The sequence below is a fragment of the Strongylocentrotus purpuratus genome, unplaced genomic scaffold (assembly GCF_000002235.5).
Source record: "Strongylocentrotus purpuratus isolate Spur 01 unplaced genomic scaffold, Spur_5.0 spur5_scaffold_17, whole genome shotgun sequence".
NCBI lineage: Eukaryota > Metazoa > Echinodermata > Echinoidea > Camarodonta > Strongylocentrotidae > Strongylocentrotus > Strongylocentrotus purpuratus.
In genome coordinates, this window is record NW_022145602.1 from 23,704,490 (window position 1) to 23,724,148 (window position 19,659).

Genomic DNA, 19,659 nt, shown 5'->3' on the forward strand with positions numbered 1-19,659 from the left:
TCTTCTTCTTCTTCCTCCTTCTCTTCTACTTTTTCTCCTCTTCTTCCTCTTCATCCTCTTCTTAATCTTACCTTTCTCCTTTCTTTTCTTTCTTTACTCTATACCATCATCATGTTCTTCTTCACTTTTCTTTATCTCCTTTTTTATATAAAATGAGTTAGGGAGATCAAATAATAAGAAATAAGAATTTTAAAGTTAAATATTATTTTTAACAATGTACTCATTCAAGTTCAGTTCATTAATTTTGATGTTATTTGATATGAATGTTTTTATATATTGTATTTCACGTTTGTAAAGCATTGCCCAATTCGGCCTTTTAGGCCTCAATGCATAGTTGTTCATTTATTCTCAATAAAACCATTATTCAATTCAATTCAATTCATTTTGTCCTTACATGCTTATCATGGAAATAAAGTTCCCATAAAAAAAGTAATAACCCATGGCTAAAAGTGATAATGCATGCCTGAGATGTGCATTTATAAGCGTATCTCTGGTGCTTACAAAATTGAAGGCGCAATGAAATGCACATGTTTAGTTTCCAATGGCAAGGACATTGATATTCGCACTGAGATGCGCACTGCACTATTTGGCTATGCGTATGTACTAAAAAATCACTTAAGGCTTTAATACATGATTTTGACATGAGACATTACTTGCTGGAAATATTTGAATGTGTTGTTAAATTTGTGATCAATGAGTGAAACTCCTGCGAAAATACCTAGGGGGTGTTTCACAAAGATCCTAAGTTGAACTTATCTCTAAATTGGACTTAAACATTATGGAAAGCTGTTAGCATCCTTTAAAATAGTTTGTAAAAAATATTTTTAAAGGTTTAAAATGTTGATTTAAATCATTCATATTTTGTATTATCATGGGAGATTTCATGTTCTTGATTTGGAATTTATGAAAAGTCTAAAATACTTCAATATTTGTTTTGAATATATTTTATTCTAAGGCAACAAATGGCTCTCCATAATTTGTAAGTCCAACTTAGAGTTAAGTTCGACTTAGAATCTTTGTGAAACACCCCTGATTGTACAGTAAGTGTTTATATCTGTATGCTTTGTTCACAGGGTCTAATGGCAGTTCATAAAGAACATAGTGAAGACCTGGAAGAGAAGGTAAAAACCTTGCAGGACAATAATGCTAGCTTGCTGAAAGAGAAGGAGACTGCCAAACGAGTTAATGTAAGCAAGACTATTTTTTTTTAACCCATGTAACCCAAGTTATTTTGACTTGCAGGCAATGTTCAATATAACCAAGAATTTTTGCTTCAATGAAACTTCCATGCTATAACAAATGTAATCACAACGTAGACTTTTTGTAGTCCAGAGAGTTTCTCAACAGAATCATGGCCTCTATCAACAATCCCCAAATCTTCTGGTTTTGTAGTGTTTGTTTTCTCATGGAGCTATCTGTTTGGAATGTTGAGCCTCGCTCTTGCTCTTAACTACGCATCCATAACGTGGTTCACCAGTCCTTTTCAGGCCTACACTCACAAAAGAATTTGCCTCCCTCTGAATTTTCTCCACTTCCCTCCTAATAATAGGGCGCTTTAGTAACGAGACGGTACGCACAGGAGACGGAGTGTTTAACCAACTGTGACGGGTCTCGCACTCTTGTTACCGTCGTGATGTTTAAGCGCTTTCGCTGTCTGCTAAAGGCGACGGGGACGCAAAGCCGCGCTGAACTGCACACCTGCTGAATTTTGGTGCTAGTGCTCTTGGGCCTCGAGGCTTGGCCGGAGCGCCGGGGCAATAGACCCGGCGGTGGGCTGTAGTGCGCAGCGTGCAGGCACGTCATGCATAACGATGAAAAAGGGCCCCCAAAGTAGGCCTAAACGGCCAAACCATCAATTTATTGTAGATTGAGGTATAGATACTGAACAGACATTGGAAACACTAGTAGATTCCCTGTTTTTATCTTCAGTAGGGCCCTGCATTGTTAGATCTAGATACAAATTATTTGTCAGCTCTCTCTCTTACGTCGTGTTTAGGGAACGAACGCTATGTTGGCCGAGTACCGTTCCGAAAATCGACGGGACGGAGAGAATTCAGAATCGCGCATGCGCAGTTTGTTTTTTTCGCTCGCATTACCGTCTCCTGTGCGTACCGTCTCGTTACTAAAGCGCCCTAGTATCAAGTAGTGAACTATAGGATGAAACTGAACGAGTTGTTTAAGTTTTCTTGGAGATATTTTAATCGATGTTAGGGTGCTTACTCTATGGTTCCCTTTGTAATATAGGTTTGAAGGTTGTGCTTTCTTTATTGCAGTCGAGGTTCGTTCTGATCGATTCCACACCATTTATTTCACAATACAATCGCATTACCAGAACTCACCTTTATCTTTGATATTTTATTTTTATTAATTTTTTTTGTTATTATTTGTTTATATACAGGAGGAGATGGTGGAGAAGCTCAAGAGGATAGAAGGAGAGAAGAGTGATCGTGATGCTTCAATATCACAGATAACCAAAGCTAAAGATGATCTTGAGAACAGACTTCATGAAGTAGAATCCAGATACAGTGCAATAGAAGAAGATGTGGAGACTAGCAGAGGGGACATGGAGCAGGAGCTGAACAGAACAAGAGATGAGAAAGAACAGTTAGAGACGGATTTAAATCAGCTAGATGCCCAACACCAAACGGCGCTGGAGCAGATTATCGCCTCCAGGGATAATCTAATCCAGGAGATTAAGGAGAAGGAATCGCAGATCATAGACGTGAATGATAAGCTTGCGAAGCAGAGTGCAGAGCTTGAGCAGTCAGCGGCAGATAAAGCAGCTCTGGAGGACGAGATGGAGGAGATGAGAGAGGACTTGAGTACAAGCAGAGCTGACCTACTGGACTCTGAGCAGATGAAACAAGAACAAGCCGTCGCCATGACAACTCTGCGGACGAAGCTGCAAGCCATGCAGGATGAGCACAATGAATCGTTGAAGGAGTTTGATGAGTTTAGGCGGGAATCTCAGCTAAACGGCGGTGGACTTGCGGCTTCAAAGCAAGAGGTAGAGAAGCAGAGGCAGGCAGATGAGACTGACCTTCCAAGCAGGGAGGCCCTCCAGTCACAGATCTTGGATCTGACGGAAAAACTACAAAGCTTGCAATCAAAGGAACAAAGTGGTGTCTCTCCGACTGAGAGTGTTGCCTACCTTGAGCATGAGCTGTCAAGGACACACCATGAGATCGAGGAGCTCAACAAGAGCATCGATGAGCGCGATGCTAAACTCCAGGAGATGAACTCGAACCACTCTGAGCACTCAAAGCGCCTAGAGCAGAAGGCTGCCGAGGTGACGGCGTTGGAGACGGAGAATGAAAGAATACAAGAGGAGGTCAAGTCACGGGACGAGGTGTTGACCAGGTCACACAGTGAGCTCATGAAGCTTCAGGCTGACCTTGCAGCCATCAAGTCTGGTGCCGAGAGACGCGAGAATGCGCAAGAACAGGAGAGGACACTGGCTGAACAGCTGCAGAAGACCTGCGATGGCTTGAGCGTTGAGTTAAACTCCAAGAAGGAACTTTTGGAATCTGTGATAGAGAGCAAGAAAGAGTTGGAAGATTTGATTGAACAGAAAGAAGAAGATGTTAGAGCACTTGCTGATGAGAATACTCATTATTTCAAGAATGTGGAGAAATCAAAAGATAAAATTGGTGAACTCACTGCTAAGGTCAAGGAAATGGAGAATGTAGAGAGACAGCTCCAAGAAACAAAGGAAAACTTTGAAATATTGACTGGAGAATTAGAGCGAACAAAATCAGAATTGAGCAAAATGTCTTCTTCTGGAGAAGAATATTTAGAAACCACACATACTTTGGAGGAAGAAGTGAATAATCTTAAGAAAAACCTTGCGCAACATCGTGAATCGACAGGAGTAGAGAAAGAAAGTCTTCAGACAAAGGAAGATGAACTCACAGAAGAACTAAAGGAAAGCACACAGAAAATAAGTGAATTGAATGAGGAATTACATGCTGCAGAACTAGAGTTGTCTGGTGTCCAAGCAGAAGTGGAATCTGTTAAAATGACACTGGCCGCTCAAGATACTCAATTGTCGGAATCTAATGAGAGAATAAATGTGAAAGAGGCAGAAATTAGTCATCTAAAAAGCCAGATTGAATCTTTGAGAGACCAGTCGAAGGTCAATGAAACCAGCGCTAATGCTGTAGACCAGCTTCAGACGGACCTAATTGAGAAGAGTGCAATAATTAATGAACTCCAGAAAGAGTTAGAAGTGAGTCGTGCTGGGTTGGAAAGTCAGCTTCAAACATTCCAGGAAAGCATTCAGAATAAGGACAATGAAATCAGTCGATTAGATTCGTCACTGACTCAGCTGAGAAATCAGAAAAAGTCACTTGATGAGTCTCTCGTTGAGTATGAGAGTCAGATCGAGGACTTACAAAGGACCAACCTACAGAAGGACGAAGATGTAAACAGACTGCGTGAGGAAGTCGGAAACATTACCACGCAGCTTCAACAACCGGCTAAACAACCCCTGCAGAATGGTGAAATGAATATCAGTGTGTCTGAAAGGATAGAAGATGCATTGCCACCTTCAAGCCCTTTCAGTAAATCCCCAACGGGTGTCTTCCAAGGTCAAGATGGCTCCATCAGTGACAACGAAAAGCACTACGAGAAAATCATCCAGGAGAGGGAGAAGGAGATCAGTATGCTACAACATGAACGGCAAAGTCTCCTGACTAGTCTGAATGAGAAGTCTACATCAACGATGGGTAACAGTGTCCTTGTGGACCTCCACAAGAACCAGATGAAAGTGAAGACCCTGGAGTCGGAACGACATCAGATGATGACTGTCTTGAACGAGAAGACCAGGGAGGCAAGTAACCTCAAGAATGAAGTCCACAAGCTTGTGAAGGTTATATCAGCTCAGAAGTCTGCCCTGGAGAAAGCACAAGAGGATGTCAAAGAGCTGCACAATGCCTCCAGAGGACCGAGGGACGACATGCAGAAGGAGGCCTTACATAACCTCTCACGCATCATCCAGGATAAGGATCTTGAGATTGAGGCTTTGAAGCAGAAGAACACGTCTTTGCTGGAGGTTCTGCAGTCAGAGGCTCCCAGCAACAGTTCTCAGATCTCAGGTGTGCTCTCTGAGAGTGAAAAACTGCAGAAGGAAAATACCGTCCTCAAGGAGGAGAGAGATCAACTGGTGGTGAGTATTCATCAAAAACACCAAGAAAGCCTGGCTTATTATGAAGAGGTGCAGAGACTTGTGGGTATCGTCAACGGAGAGGTACAAAAACACAGCGACTTAGAGAAACACCATGGTGCCCTCCAAAGTAAAATGGATGAATTGACCGAATCTATGAATCAATCAAAACTGGAATTAAATGAGTCTTTCAGGGTGACGGGATCACTGGAGGAAGAACTAGAGACTCAGAAGCAATTAGTTGGAGAGTTGGAGAATCAGGTTCAGTTGCTGGATGACTCAGGAACAGAAATGACTAAGAGGATGGAGGAGTTGGAGAAACTGGAAGCAAGAAAAGCCAATGAACTTGGTGAGAAAGAAAATGAATTAGCACATCTGCAGCATACGCTTGATGAATTGAAGACAAGACAAGAACCTATTATAGAGGAGACTGTTGTGAAGGCGGAGATGGCTCCTGTACAGCTAAGTGCTCCACCAGTGCAATATGAACAGAAGATGCTGGAGAAGGATGCAGAGATTGCTGACCTCCGATCACGTCTGCAATCACAACAGGTCACTCCTCAGGTTTCTGAAGATATGGTGAGCGTAACAGAACATGACGGAGAGCTTGCCAGTGTCAAGGAACAACTTGAATCTCAGGGTCATGCGTTATTGGAAATGGATGGACTTGTCAAAGACAGAAGCATGGAGCTGGAGCAGAAGAAACTGGAGATTGCCACACTGAGGCAACAGATTGACCAGCAAGATCAGGCCATCCTAGATCAGAATACAACCCTTCAGAAGCACACCAACGATCTGCAGCAATTGCACGTAGACCTGAAGGCGAAGACAGAAGAGGCGAACACGTTGCGCCATCACACCCAGCAGATCTCCATGCGTTTACAGGCCGTGGAGCAGGAACTGGCACGGGCACATCAGGAGATTACCAACCAACAGCACATGGTGCTCAACAAGGACGGTGAGCTTCGACAACTCCAGGACCTCATGAGCAGGATGAGTGCCGAGGTGAGGGAGAAAGACTTTGAATTGACAGCATTGCGGGATAAATGTAAGACTCTTGCTAAGCTGGTGGATGATAAGGACACAGATGTTCAAGGAGAAGTCCGCAGGTTGCTGGGTGAGGCTGAAGCGATGCAGACACAAGCGCAACGTTTCCAGCAGGAGAGGGATCAGGCAATGATGGCTTTAGAGAAATGTCAGAGAGACCTTCTACTACTGCAGGAAGAGGTAAGCTGTGTTGATTCAAGTAAATCGGACACTAAATATAAGGCATCTTGTCATGGTCTTTCAAAGTATTAGAGAACTCTTCCCGATTGATACTTGGCAGGAATTGATTCCTTGAAATGCTAGAGCGCTGTAATGGCAGCTAGGCTAAAGCCAGGGTAATAATTAATGCGCCCTTAAATAGAATTTCTAGATAGATAGTGCTATAGAAATGCCTATAATTATTAATTATTAATGTATTTTGAGTGCTGCCTGAAGGGCAAAGGCGTCTAAGTTAGAGTTGTTCATAAATGTGTTATAATTGACTGACCAGATTGCCAAGTTGATATTTACATGGACTTCGTAATCACCATCCTGTTTTTTCTTATTATACTTTCACACAAATCCACCTATTGTAAAGTTGACTGCACAGTTGCATCCACCACCAAAATCCTGATGGTTCATTTTTGACATTATTTTCTAAACTTTCACATTTCTTCCTCTCCACCAATCAGTAATGTTGATTGTCATAATATTCCATTTATAAGTTCATCACTGTTTATAATCCTCTACATTGGCATTAATTTTTTTTATCAATAAACCATATCAAATCAAATATTTCTAGGAGAAGCATATCATCGGAATCAATGTTTTTCATTTTCTTGCCCAATGTAGGCTGCGATGCGAGGAGGCAACGAACAGAAGTTAATGCGTGAGCTGGAGAGATTAAGAAATCACTTGATTCAGATGGAAGATACATACACACAGGAGGCACTCCAAGCAGAAGAGAGAGAGAAAGAGTTGAGAAATAGACTCAGTATGGCAGAAGAACATGCCCATAGCAGCTCCTCAGCTGTGCAGAGTGTTAGGTAAGCTTCCGTCAGTTGTGAAGAGAGTGAAGCTTGGTTATAACAAACTCAGGATTGAGCCCTAGGAAATTAAATCAATGAAATATGTATCTATTATTGTTTTTCAAACTTTTTCTTAAAGTCATGGCACCTTTTAAAGGCCGGCTGTACTAGATCAGCAAGAAGGGATTAGACCACACAGCAAGGTCACTGACAGGTGGCTATCTTATTATCTCAGCTCTCAATTAACATTAAAAAAAAGAGGATCATGGGGTACCAACAGGCACCGATTGGGGAAGTTTTCTATATAGAGGGAGCAAGTAGCTACAAGTAGTACAGTGTGGCTTTAAAGAATTATACAGTTTTGCCTCATCCCAACTTTGAGGAACTTCCCTTCTAAAGGGTTTTAATCAGGGAGTGTTGGGGGCAACATTACATGCTGCTACAATATAACTTATTGCAAAAGTTCATGACATGAAAGTTCCTCAGGCCTATGTTTGGGGGTCTTTCTCCTTTTTACTGAGCCAGTTTGAACATTCATGCTGACAATCTATGTTAACATGAAGCACATCTATATATTATGATATGACAGTAAGGAGGCAAGTGCACAGATAGACAGTCTTCAGGACCAGCTCGGTGCCATGAATGAACAGAAAGACCACGCCTTGATGCAGCTCTCTATGGTCCAGTCGGAATCAGAAGAATACATCCTGTCTCTTGGCAACCTCCAAATGGTCTTGGAACAGTTCCAACAAGGTACACTGACATGATGATGATATTGTAGAAGTGTCGTAGTCGAGTGGTTTAAGCACTTGACTTGAAAATTGAAATTCAAAGGTCGTGATTTGATCCTCGATACGGCATTAATGTCCTTTGGCAAGGCATTAATCTTCATTTGCCACACTCGACCCAGGCGAGGTAAATGGGTACCTGGCAGGAATTATTTCCTTGAAATGCTAGAGCACCGTAATGGCAGCTAGGTAAAGCCGGGGTAATAATTAATGTGCCTCAGAAAAGAATTTCTAGAAATTCCTATAATTATTATTATTATTGGTAGCCAGTTACAAGTATCTTGATAATAGTGATGATGGTGATGATGATGATGATGGCGGTGGTGGTAATGATGACGATGTTGAAGATGGTGACGATGCACGATGATCAAAAGTCGAAACTCTTGAAAAATATTCTGTATTTATGTGGGCCTATGTCACATTATATTTGCACACTGTAAATTACCGTAAAACCTTCTCTTTTTGATCATTTGAATCATATCTAAATTTCCTCCTCGTAGAAAAAGAAGCCTCCATAGCAGCTGAAGTAGAGGTGTATGAACTCAAGGCCCGAGAGAAGCAACGTATTGCTGCAGATCTACTCAAACAGAATGTTGATCTACAGGTTGGTCATTTCATTTGATATCAAATAATCAGTTTTAAGCCAGAAGGATGTTAACTCATCAAGTCTTACCCATATTTAGCACCGTTTGGACCAGCAATAGAGGAGATGACTTGTTTTATTTTGTATAATTAACTGCAGCCATTGGAGCCCAGCCTTTGAAAGGCCAATGGCCTCTGCTGGCTCCTCCATATTCATTGTATTTTGTTATATATTTGCTTATATGTATTATGTATTGTTAAATGTATTTTTTACGAGAATTGGGAATAAATGAAGGAGTGAATGCCTATTGTACCTGCCATAGTCACTAGCAAATACATGCTCATATATGTTAATGAACAGGTATGGTTGACACTTTCAGTGCTGTTTGCAGATTGAAATGTTCAAAAGAATTTATACTTAACTTTCTGATGGTAATCTCAAAACGGTGTCAGGAATTGAGAAGTTACTTATATAAAGCAATGTTAATGTCGAGATGATTACCGGTAAGTAAAAAATGTATTAAGATTGGAAGCTTGTCTTGTATTATTTAGGTGATACTCAGTGTGTTTTAAATGAAGATCATTAATATTTTGTAATCATTTATGGAGGTACAGTTGCACCTCATTATAAAGAGCTATGATATAACAAGGTATCTAATATTATAGTATTAATGACTGCTTTGAGAGAAATAGTTGTTTTTATACGCTCAAGGGAAGGTTAGAATTGTGCTATTTCTCGAATATTAAAGCAGTCATTAATACTTTTATATGCCGAAAACAAAAGAGGCAACTAATGACACCACCTTGGCCTTTCTCTAGTTTATCTGCACGGCTGTTTTTTATGAGTGTATCTTTGAGAGTAGACTAGATCTAGATTCTTCTAGTCTAAGCAAGATATTTTTACAATTTTGGGGGTGGACCGGCCCTGTGGGGAATAGAGAGAAGAACCTGCGCTTTCATATGACACCTCACTTATTGAGTATCACCTTCAGGATCACAACAGATAAAAGTTTGAATCTCGAATTGAAAAAAAAAACTTTACTTTTTTTGCATGGTCGCGCAATGCACGTAGACTGCATAGAGACTGCATTGCGTGTAATCTCTATGGGAAGAATATAGCACACAACATCGGGTGCGTGTTCAGACACCCTGACAACTAGATCTATTTTCGTCTACGTCTATGCTGGTACTCCATTTTCAGCAACTAAACTAACATGTTTATGGATAATTTCACGTACCCTTTTTGTTGTTCTTGCTGTCAGCGTGTCTTGTATTTGATAAGTTGAAATCTTGGGACAGTTTCTATAGCCATTTTTGTCTTGTTTGGAATTGTCTTGTCTTGTATGAAATACCGACCAATTCTCCGCACACGTACGGTATCCTCGATCGCTCAACCCATTTTTTAACATGTAAACCTATGGGGTAACCATGTAGACTGAACTATTTTCCCGGTAACCATGGTTACTGGGATTTTAGAACTGTTTTAACCATGGTTACTGGGAATTTTACAGAAATAGTTAAAGTTTATGAATGCGATTTCGACCAATCAGATGGCTGGATTTCTTAAGTGAGGTATATAAAACATGATAATTTTGCTGGTCCCAGCTCTTTATATTCTTTTGTTTTTTTTACCCTGATATAACAAGATTCCTAATACTTGTATTTAGCAAAGTAATTTCCATGGTACCAAGGACCTTGTTAAAATGAGTTTCCACTGTAATTGATTACAAAAGAAGATACTTTCGAAAAAAATTGTGCTGACCAGTTATCTAATGAATAGAATTAGGAAAAACAATTTTCATTTGATGTTTTGAATACTTTTTGTTGTTCTTTTTTTCAGGAGAGATTGTCATCTGCCCAGGAATCATTAGACATAGCATCACGTCTGAGTGAACAACTAGACAAGAAGGAAGAAGCAATGGAAAGACTTAGAGCTGAAAGTAAGTTCACAAACCAAAAGGCTATGTGTGCATTGTGCATCCACGGAGTTATGAAAACCGTTTATTTAGGAAAACAAATTTTGAAATTTTGATTTCTAATCAGAAATATATCTTGATAATCAGACAGGCGATCGGCTTGTAAAAGTCATGGGGTTCCTGACTGACCTTGAAGGTTCATAATTATCATTGAGCATGAGCTTAAATCCAGAATTTTGTTTCAGAATCTAAGACAAAGTTACCCAATCCCTTTAAATGCAGGTTTTACTTGTATACTTATCTGCACTGTAAATTCTATTTGAAAATAGTATATAGAACACCCCCCCCCCACCCATTAAAAAATAAATAAAATAAAAATAAATTCCCAAAGAAAAGAAACCAACCCACAATGTATATAGATTGTGGCACAAATTCACAAAGGAGGTTTGTCGACAAACCTAGGTTTATGTGCGTCATATGACGCGTTTTGATGTGTTTTGACGCGTTTTGACAGACCAAGGTTTGTAAAAATGTGTCGAAACGCGTCATAATATGATGCACATAAACCTAGTTTTGTTGACAAACCTCCTTTGTGGATTCAGGCCTGTATGTCTGGTAATCTCTTGAAGGTAATAGCCGGTTAATCATTGACTGTGTGTACCCATTGAGGGATATAACAAAATGTAGCCACTTTGAAAAGGAGGTCTTTTCAATTAACCACAGGAGAAATCCTTTGTTGTGTAGGAAATGAGCTTGTAATGAACTCTATTACAATAGGGATTAGGTGCATATTGATCTCCTTATTTAACCAAAGCTTACTCATTGAATTAAGTGATCTTCTTTGTTCCATACCATGGGCACTGTGTAGACTACTGTTGCAAGTCTATGTAGATGTACAAGTAGATATGAAAGCTGGGTTCTGCAGGCTATTTTCTGTGGTGATTTATGGTATCCAAACATTTAGATCTGTCGTGGGTGGGGGTTGGACCTTGCTAGGGACCGGTAGTATCAATGATGAGACAGGACAGCAGATTAAGGTCTATGAGGTTTATTCTGTGTCGTAACAAAAAAACCCTGTAAAGATACAGATAAAATCGGTGATAAATCACTTGTATCACATTACAGATTCAAATAATTCAATATCATCGTTGACATACATATTCAATATGCATGTATTGTATAAAAACCAAACAAACTTCTATAGTCATCGAATAATCATATATTGTTACAAACAATATATGTGTGTCTCGTACTTTAGTTAGAGATTCCTCATAATCAAATAATATTTATCTAAATATTCAAAGCATCTTAATCATCAAAGCATCTTAGTCATCAACCAGATATAAGACATGAATAAAATTACACCTAACTCCATAAAGTGCAGTATCTTATCAAACCCTCTGATAAAGAATAAATTCATTTCCTCGATAAATCATCCTTTATAATATTATTTGAAAGCATTTACAAAACATGGTAAAACATTGATCAAATAGCTCACTGATTAAACATTGCATGATAAACATCAAAAGTTGCCTACCCAAGGTCAAACAAATGTCAAGCAACAAGCTGCAACAACCAGACTGCAAACTCCACAGTCACTCACTACCCGTCATATCACTGCTACGAGCAGAAATGCAGTCATCACCTACATGTAGGCCTGGACCAGCTGTAGTCCCATATCTCCCAGCTGTAAATGAAAAGTCAATACACCCGTAACCATAGAAACCTACATTGAAAATACACTAAGTATTACATGTATACAATGTAACATGTTATCTACGGAAAAACTCTATCAAGATTCAATATCTATGATTATATTACAAAAACACACTCTCATACCATAAGTCGGTATCTACGATTCATGGGCGCCGCCATCTTGGTATACAAAGTGCTGCCCTCTACGTTCATAACTACAAAAACTAACTGAGTTGATAATTCTCTTCAACTACTAAAAACAAGCAAGTTTCTGCACTTGTTATTATTAAACATGAAATAATTAACAAAGCAAATACAACAGTGATTTCACTGTCTATTCTCAATCTCAACAAATATCATTTGCAATTTCACTGATAGCTATGAACTCGTTACAACGAAAGACGTTTCATAAACGTTTACACATGACATAGAAATTGTGGCAAAAAGTCATCCATGCACTCCAATTAACCAAATGCAAAATACTATACAAACTCTATTCCGAATCCTAAGTAACTTCTTAATGTCTCAATTAAGATTAAAATACATTTACAAGTATAAATTCACATACCCGAAGAATCTCCAAAACCAGAGCTTGCCCGACCTAGAACACGTCCGTGCATGTGGATGCTCAATTGGTGTCTGAGCTAACCACACCCAAGATAGAACTACTCGCCCATGCCGCGTACGTACGTACGTACGTTAACATACGGACTAATTCATGCATACAATAAAAAAAGGAATGTCACTGCCACTTGGCCTAATGTCATTACGCAATCTAGCGTATAACGGAACTAAACACCTGACTCAGCTATGCAGGTCACATCATACTATGGAAAAGGAATTTTCCAAGTGAAAAAACATCCGATCTAACCTCGATCCGTAACACTTAATTGAAAGCAGAATATAAATTTGCTTTAAACTTAAACATCATAAAATAAAGACTTTCACAAATTTCCAACTTCCGACATCTTCCCCGCTTGCAACATTGTCGTCCTCGACAATAGATCATGTATGTACAAAAAAAACATTCACAAATATCCAACTTCCGACATCTTCCCTGCTTGCCACATTGTCGTCCTCGACAATAGATCCTGTACTTACACAAACAAAAAAATATCAAATGCATCGACTATTGTAGATGTATACATATTTTAAACCAATCAACAAACCGTACAGTGTATAAAATCTTTGTGTTTGCTATTACACTCACTAAATATCAAAGAAACTGAAAATCTTGTTTCTCCATTACAACTGCACATATCAAAGAAACTGAAAATCTTGTTTCTCCATTACAACTTCACATATCAATATTTCCTGAACACGAATTCAATTCAGAATTCTAATATACCAAATGTACGCTACAATGGATAAAGAAACATTAGCAAAGTTGTATCTGCAACTTCAATATGCACCACAGCTATTTTCTCAGAAAAAATATATAATCAAAAAGAGATTCCTGACTGCTATTGCTATCATTCAGCCTCACTTGTTTCAATACTCCTTTCAAACTGGGCTGAAAAATATTATTTACAAACATGATTATATATATCATCCCCTTCCCCGCTTGTGTTGTAGCTTTATCCCTACAATATCAAGTGGAAAGTCCATCCCTTCCCCGCTTGTGTTGTAGCTTTATCCCTACAATATCAAGTGGGAAGTCCAGTAATCCCTGAAGTTGGCAATCGAAAAGGGTTTCGATTCACACCTTTATTAGCTCTCGCTGAGCGTCGGACAGGTGTTCCTACTTCTAGACCAGAAGTCGTGTCATCCTGTCTTGGAAGATACAGCCAACGAGGGAGGATGTCATCTTCATCGTTGCTATCATCGTCATCGTTGCTATCATCATCGACGTCGTCATCGGCATCGTCATCCTTACTGTCAGCAACATGATCATCGACTCTTCTCTCTACGTTAGAGTCATCCTCGGGATAAGGAAAAATTTCATCTATCCCTCTGTCCTCCTGACGAGGATCTTTAACTAGTCGACGTCGATTGACCCACTTGGCTTTGCCTCCAGTTATCGAGCGTATCTGATAGACATCCTTTTCTTTATTCCTAGCAACAATGACATAGGGCCTCTCATAGTACTTGTCTACGAGCTTATGTCTTCCTGTGAAGGCGTCACGATGAAGCAAAACTCTGTCTCCTACTTCTAAGACAGTAATAGACCCTCTCTCTTTTCTCTGTTGTCTCTGTTCTTCCTTCATTGCTTCCACTTTCTGTCTCTCAGATACTATCTGACGGGCTTTCTCTACCAATCTCTGTTGCTCTTGACTGTAGTCATTCAAGTCTATGGGTGACTTATTCAGCAAGTGGTCGATGGGAAGTATGGGTGCTCTCCCGAACATCAAGAAATAGGGAGTCACTCGTGTTGTCCTGTGGGGGGTTGTGTTATACATGTGAACAACATGTTTGATCAATTCCGGCCAACGTCTTCTTTCCTTAGGGTCTAAGGATCGCAACAAACAACACAAAGTCTTGTTGAAACGTTCGCATTGCCCGTTTCCAGATGGATGATAAGCTGTGGTACGAGACTTCTTGATGCCATACAACTTACACAGGTCTAATACCAAGACACTTTCAAAGCACCGGCCCTGATCCGAATGGATCCTCATGGGTATCCCATAATGCGAAATCCAGTAGTCACGCACTACCTTGGCCACCGTCTCTGAAGATTGGTTCAGACATGGAATAGCTTGCGAGTACTTGCTAAACACATCCGTCAGCACCAAAACATCTTCGTACCCTCGGTGTCCTCGGTCTAACTTCAAAAAATCCACAGCTAATACTTCTTGAGGCTGAAAAGCCATCAAATGCCTCTGGGGTGGGCGTACTGTTGGAGTAGGCGGCTTCGAAGTGACGCATCGAAAGCACTTCTTCACATAGTCCTTTACATGTTGAGTCATGCCTGGCCAATAACACCTTTCTTTCAGCAGATTGAGTGTCCTCTCAACCCCCTGATGGCCCCACTGGTCATGAGTTAGGCTCAACACTGTCTCCTTCAATATCCGTGGTAGAAGCAACTGTCGAATTCTCCCATAAATGGGATCATCAATCTCACGATATAGCACACCTGAATATTCAGTGTAATTCTTCCAGTCCTTCAACCAACTCCGCAAACTGACACTGTCGATTTCTAGCTCTTGACCACGTTTCCAATTCTTCCTCCAAAGACGCCTCACCTCTCCCAGTACATCATCATCCTCTTGTATCTTTGCCAACTCCTCGTGGCTGTAAGATGGGAGTATATTGGAAACGGGTCCTTCACCATCGTCCTGCTTAGATATTGGGTCTTGATCACATGGTAACAAACTAGTAGAACCAGTCACCTCATTCACCATGGCAGTGATCTCCTCTTCCGACACCACTCTACTCAGTGCGTCTGCACATCTATTGGATTTACCGGTGCGGTACTTAACGTCAATATCGAATGCAGCAAGCTGAGCCACCCATCTTGTTTCCGTTGCTCCTAGCTTTGCACTTTTGAGGTGCACTAATGGGTTGTGATCCGTTAGAACATCACAATGGCGACCTTGAATATATGGGCCAAACTTGTCTACAACTGCCCACTTCAGAGCTAACAGCTCGATCTTAAAACTGGAAAAGTCTGGGTAGTTCCTCTCCCCACCTCGAAGAGTTCTACTAGCATATGCAACTGGGTGAAGTCTTCCATCCTCATCTCTCTGTGATAGGCATGCTCCCAATCCTTTGCCTGAAGCATCTATCTCTAAGGTAAAGTCTCTATCGAAGCATGGGTAAGCTAGGACTGGAGCTCTTATCAGCGACTCCTTCAAGGCCTTGAAAGAGGTCTCTTGCTCGTCCTTCCACTCAAATGATGTCGTCTTGGTCTGCTTTTTCTTGGCAGAGACCTTGTGCAGTGGTCCGGCTATACGAGCAAACTCTGAAATAAATCTTCGGTAGTACGAAGCAAGTCCTAAAAAAGAGCTTACTTCCCGTCCATTCGTTGGAGTAGGCCACTCCCTGATCCTGTTCACCTTCTCCTCATCGACAGCTATACCTTCTCTCGATACCACGTGTCCAAGGTAAGATACTTTCTCCTTCAGAAAGAAACATTTCTTTCCCTTCAGTCTCAGTCCGTTATCCTGGAGTCTCGTCATCACTTTATCTAGTCTCTTCAGGTGCTCATCTAGAGTCGAAGAAAAGATTAGGATATCATCTAGATAAAGGACGACTTCAGTCAAATTCATATCTCCTAGAATGAATTCCATGGTCCTCTGAAAGGTACCGGGGCTGTTGCACAATCCCTGTGGCATACGTAGGAATTCATATAAACCCCACGGTACTCTAAATGCTGTCTTCTCAACAGACTCCCGGTCCATAACTATTTGGAAATACCCATGAGCAAGATCAAGCGAAGTGAAATACTGCGCACCACTCAAGGCTTCCAATGTCTCCTCTATTCTTGGCAAAGGGAAAGAGTCCTTAATCGTCCTTGCATTTAATAGTCTATAGTCTATGCAAAGCCGCGGAGATCCGTCTTTCTTCCTCACAACCACAATAGCACTTGCGTATGGACTCTTTGACTGTTGAATAATTCCTTTGTCCAACATCTCTTGTAGCATCTTCTTGATCTCACTCGCCTGATCAGGATGGAGTCTCCTATAGGGAAGTCTAATTGGTGGGCCATCTGTTAGATGTATCTCATGTGGAACTATGCTACACTCTCCCAGGTCAAAAGGTCCTGCAGAAAATACTCCAGAGTGCTTCGTCAGGAGTTCAGATACTTTCTGCTTCTCATCTAGTGACAATCCATCTAACTGAACACCAAGAGGAAGTTCGTGGTTATCAACTTGTGGATCTACTCTGTCTTTGTCATCCTCGTCATATGGCTCATCCACTGTGACTACATCGCACAAAGAGACAAGTACTCTATCCTCTTCCATACCTAGCTGAATTTCCTGCTTTCTCTGGATGGCTCTTGCTTCAGCTACTTGAGTCATACGTGGCAGCCATACTTCTTCATTTGATCGATTAGCTAGCAACAAATCGATAAATCTCCCATTGACTTGCTGGCATCCTTCCACAGCACTCAGAGTTGGATTACTTCTCCCTATGGAGTCTTGGACCAGTACCTCTATATCCAATGCCTCCTTCCTCAACTCACAAGTGACTCTACTCACTGTAAAAGGTGGCAGCACTTCAGCCCGACCAGTATGAACTGCAACTACTTCGCTCTTGTCACGTTTCCTAGCAATCTGTGGAATCCTCAGTGCACTCAGAGAAGGGTACTTTTCGATTAACTTGTCCGTGTTCATCCGATGCAGGATATTACACCCCACAAGTACAGAATGTTGAGCACTTGTACCATTACCTCTATTCTTGGCGACCAGGAAGCTACCGAGTACCGTCTGTCCTTCCAATTCAATTGGCACTTCCACATACCCTTCAATAGGTAGTTGGACCCCTCCAATACCTGTTACATTCAAGAAAAACCCTGGCATCTGTTTGGGATTCCCTAACTTCTCCTCAAGCTGACCATGGTAAACCGAAGACGGAATTATCGAGGTCTCAGCACCAGAGTCCAAGATGCATTCCAACTCTTCACCGCAAATGTTAACACTGCTCCTAGGACTTGGAGAAATCAAGCGGGCAGCCAAACCTTCATCAGTGGCCATGGAATCTACCTTGCCTATGTTAACTCCTGGGTTTGGGTTTGCAGCTTGTGCACTCTCTGGACAGTCTCTTTTCATGTGGCCAGTCTTCCTACAACCGTAGCATAGGGTTGGTTCCTTGCAGTAGGGTTTAGTGTGGCCCTTCTGTCCACAATTGAAGCACTTGAGATCCCTATTGCCCCTGTTACTACTTCGCACCTGCAAATTATTCTTGTCGGTCAACTTGCTGACGATCCCTACCAAATTAGACACTTGGTGTGCTAGCTTGGAAATATCCTCCTTCAGCACCTCTATTTCCCCCTTCTTGCTAGCTTGCATCACCGGGACTGGCGCAGCTTCTGCGATGGCCTCAAAAGCTCGTGCAGCTTTTGAGGAGGGCTCCTGGTCGCGAAAGAAATCTAACATTTCTTCTCGCATCTCCGAGAATGTCTTTTGCCTACAGCTAATCTCTATCCTCCTGAGTTCCCTTTTAGCCCACTTCTCCCTTGCCCCTTGGACAAGTTTCTCCTTCAAGGTGCTATCTTGCAATTTCTGGAGTGCTGCTTTCTCGTCCGAGTTTCCAGCCGCATTCACCATCCTACTGTACAGTCTCATTAGAACCCTACTGTAATCAGCTAGAGTCTCCTTCTCCATCTGATCACGATTGTGGAAACTCTGCGTGAGAGAAGACACCGACTCGGTTGAGCCAAACATCGACTCCAGCTTCTTGACAAGCTTGTCGTAGTCATCTCTGACCTCTGTCCCATGACATAGAGCTTCCTCTTTCGCCGCTCCAGCTAAATGGTCAACTAATGAACGAGCCTTCGTTCTTCCAGTAAGCCGATAATGTTCTGCATAGCTACCAAACTCTGCTAACCATTCCCCTAGAGATAACTCGCCAGGTGCTGTTGGAGGGCCTCGAAACTTTCCAAGTTTCACTGGTGGTGGTGGCTGCTGTACACTTAGGCCCTGTAATACACTTGTAAGTGCCTGCATCATACCCGCCATCGACTCTGTATCGGTCGGCATCGTTACAAAGGCTAAATTTCATTCACAAGGGACAAAAGAGGTCAGTATATGCACATGGAAATATGCTATAACATCAGAACACAATATTACATGCACATGCAAAACTCTTAGCCTTAGCTAAATATACCCAAAGTCCTGTATCCTCGAGCTTCAATAGTGTTCAGACTTCAAAGTTCAGAGTTCAGACCTCTCTTCATCTTCATCGGTCTAAATCTTGCTCGACGTCATATCTCCACGCTGATCCCGTCCTTTGGTGTGAATCGCATCTCATCAGTCCGAAGTACCTCCAGACCAAGGGGTTTCTGTCGTTCTACTGTCGCTATCCCATCCTCGTCGCCAAATCTGTCGTGGGTGGGGGTTGGACCTTGCTAGGGACCGGTAGTATCAATGATGAGACAGGACAGCAGATTAAGGTCTATGAGGTTTATTCTGTGTCGTAACAAAAAACCCTGTAAAGATACAGATAAAATCGGTGATAAATCACTTGTATCACATTACAGATTCAAATAATTCAATATCATCGTTGACATACATATTCAATATGCATGTATTGTATAAAAACCAAACAAACTTCTATAGTCATCGAATAATCATATATTGTTACAAACAATATATGTGTGTCTCGTACTTTAGTTAGAGATTCCTCATAATCAAATAATATTTATCTAAATATTCAAAGCATCTTAATCATCAAAGCATCTTAGTCATCAACCAGATATAAGACATGAATAGAATTACACCTAACTCCATAAAGTGCAGTATCTTATCAAACCCTCTGATAAAGAATAAATTCATTTCCTCGATAAATCATCCTTTATA

General features: G+C 41.1%; 1 protein-coding gene across 1 annotated transcript in view; it reads left to right on the forward strand.

Annotated features, from left to right (window-relative positions):
• The window catches only part of LOC574867 (thyroid receptor-interacting protein 11), a 42,386-nt gene that overhangs the window by 15,036 nt on the left and 7,691 nt on the right, over positions 1–19,659 (forward strand). The window contains exons 13-18 of the mRNA XM_030988316.1: positions 1,074–1,199; positions 2,399–6,391; positions 7,043–7,236; positions 7,808–7,971; positions 8,507–8,610; positions 10,429–10,528. Of these exons, the coding sequence (XP_030844176.1) occupies positions 1,074–1,199; positions 2,399–6,391; positions 7,043–7,236; positions 7,808–7,971; positions 8,507–8,610; positions 10,429–10,528 (4,681 nt within the window). The remainder of the gene's footprint in view (positions 1–1,073; positions 1,200–2,398; positions 6,392–7,042; positions 7,237–7,807; positions 7,972–8,506; positions 8,611–10,428; positions 10,529–19,659) is intronic.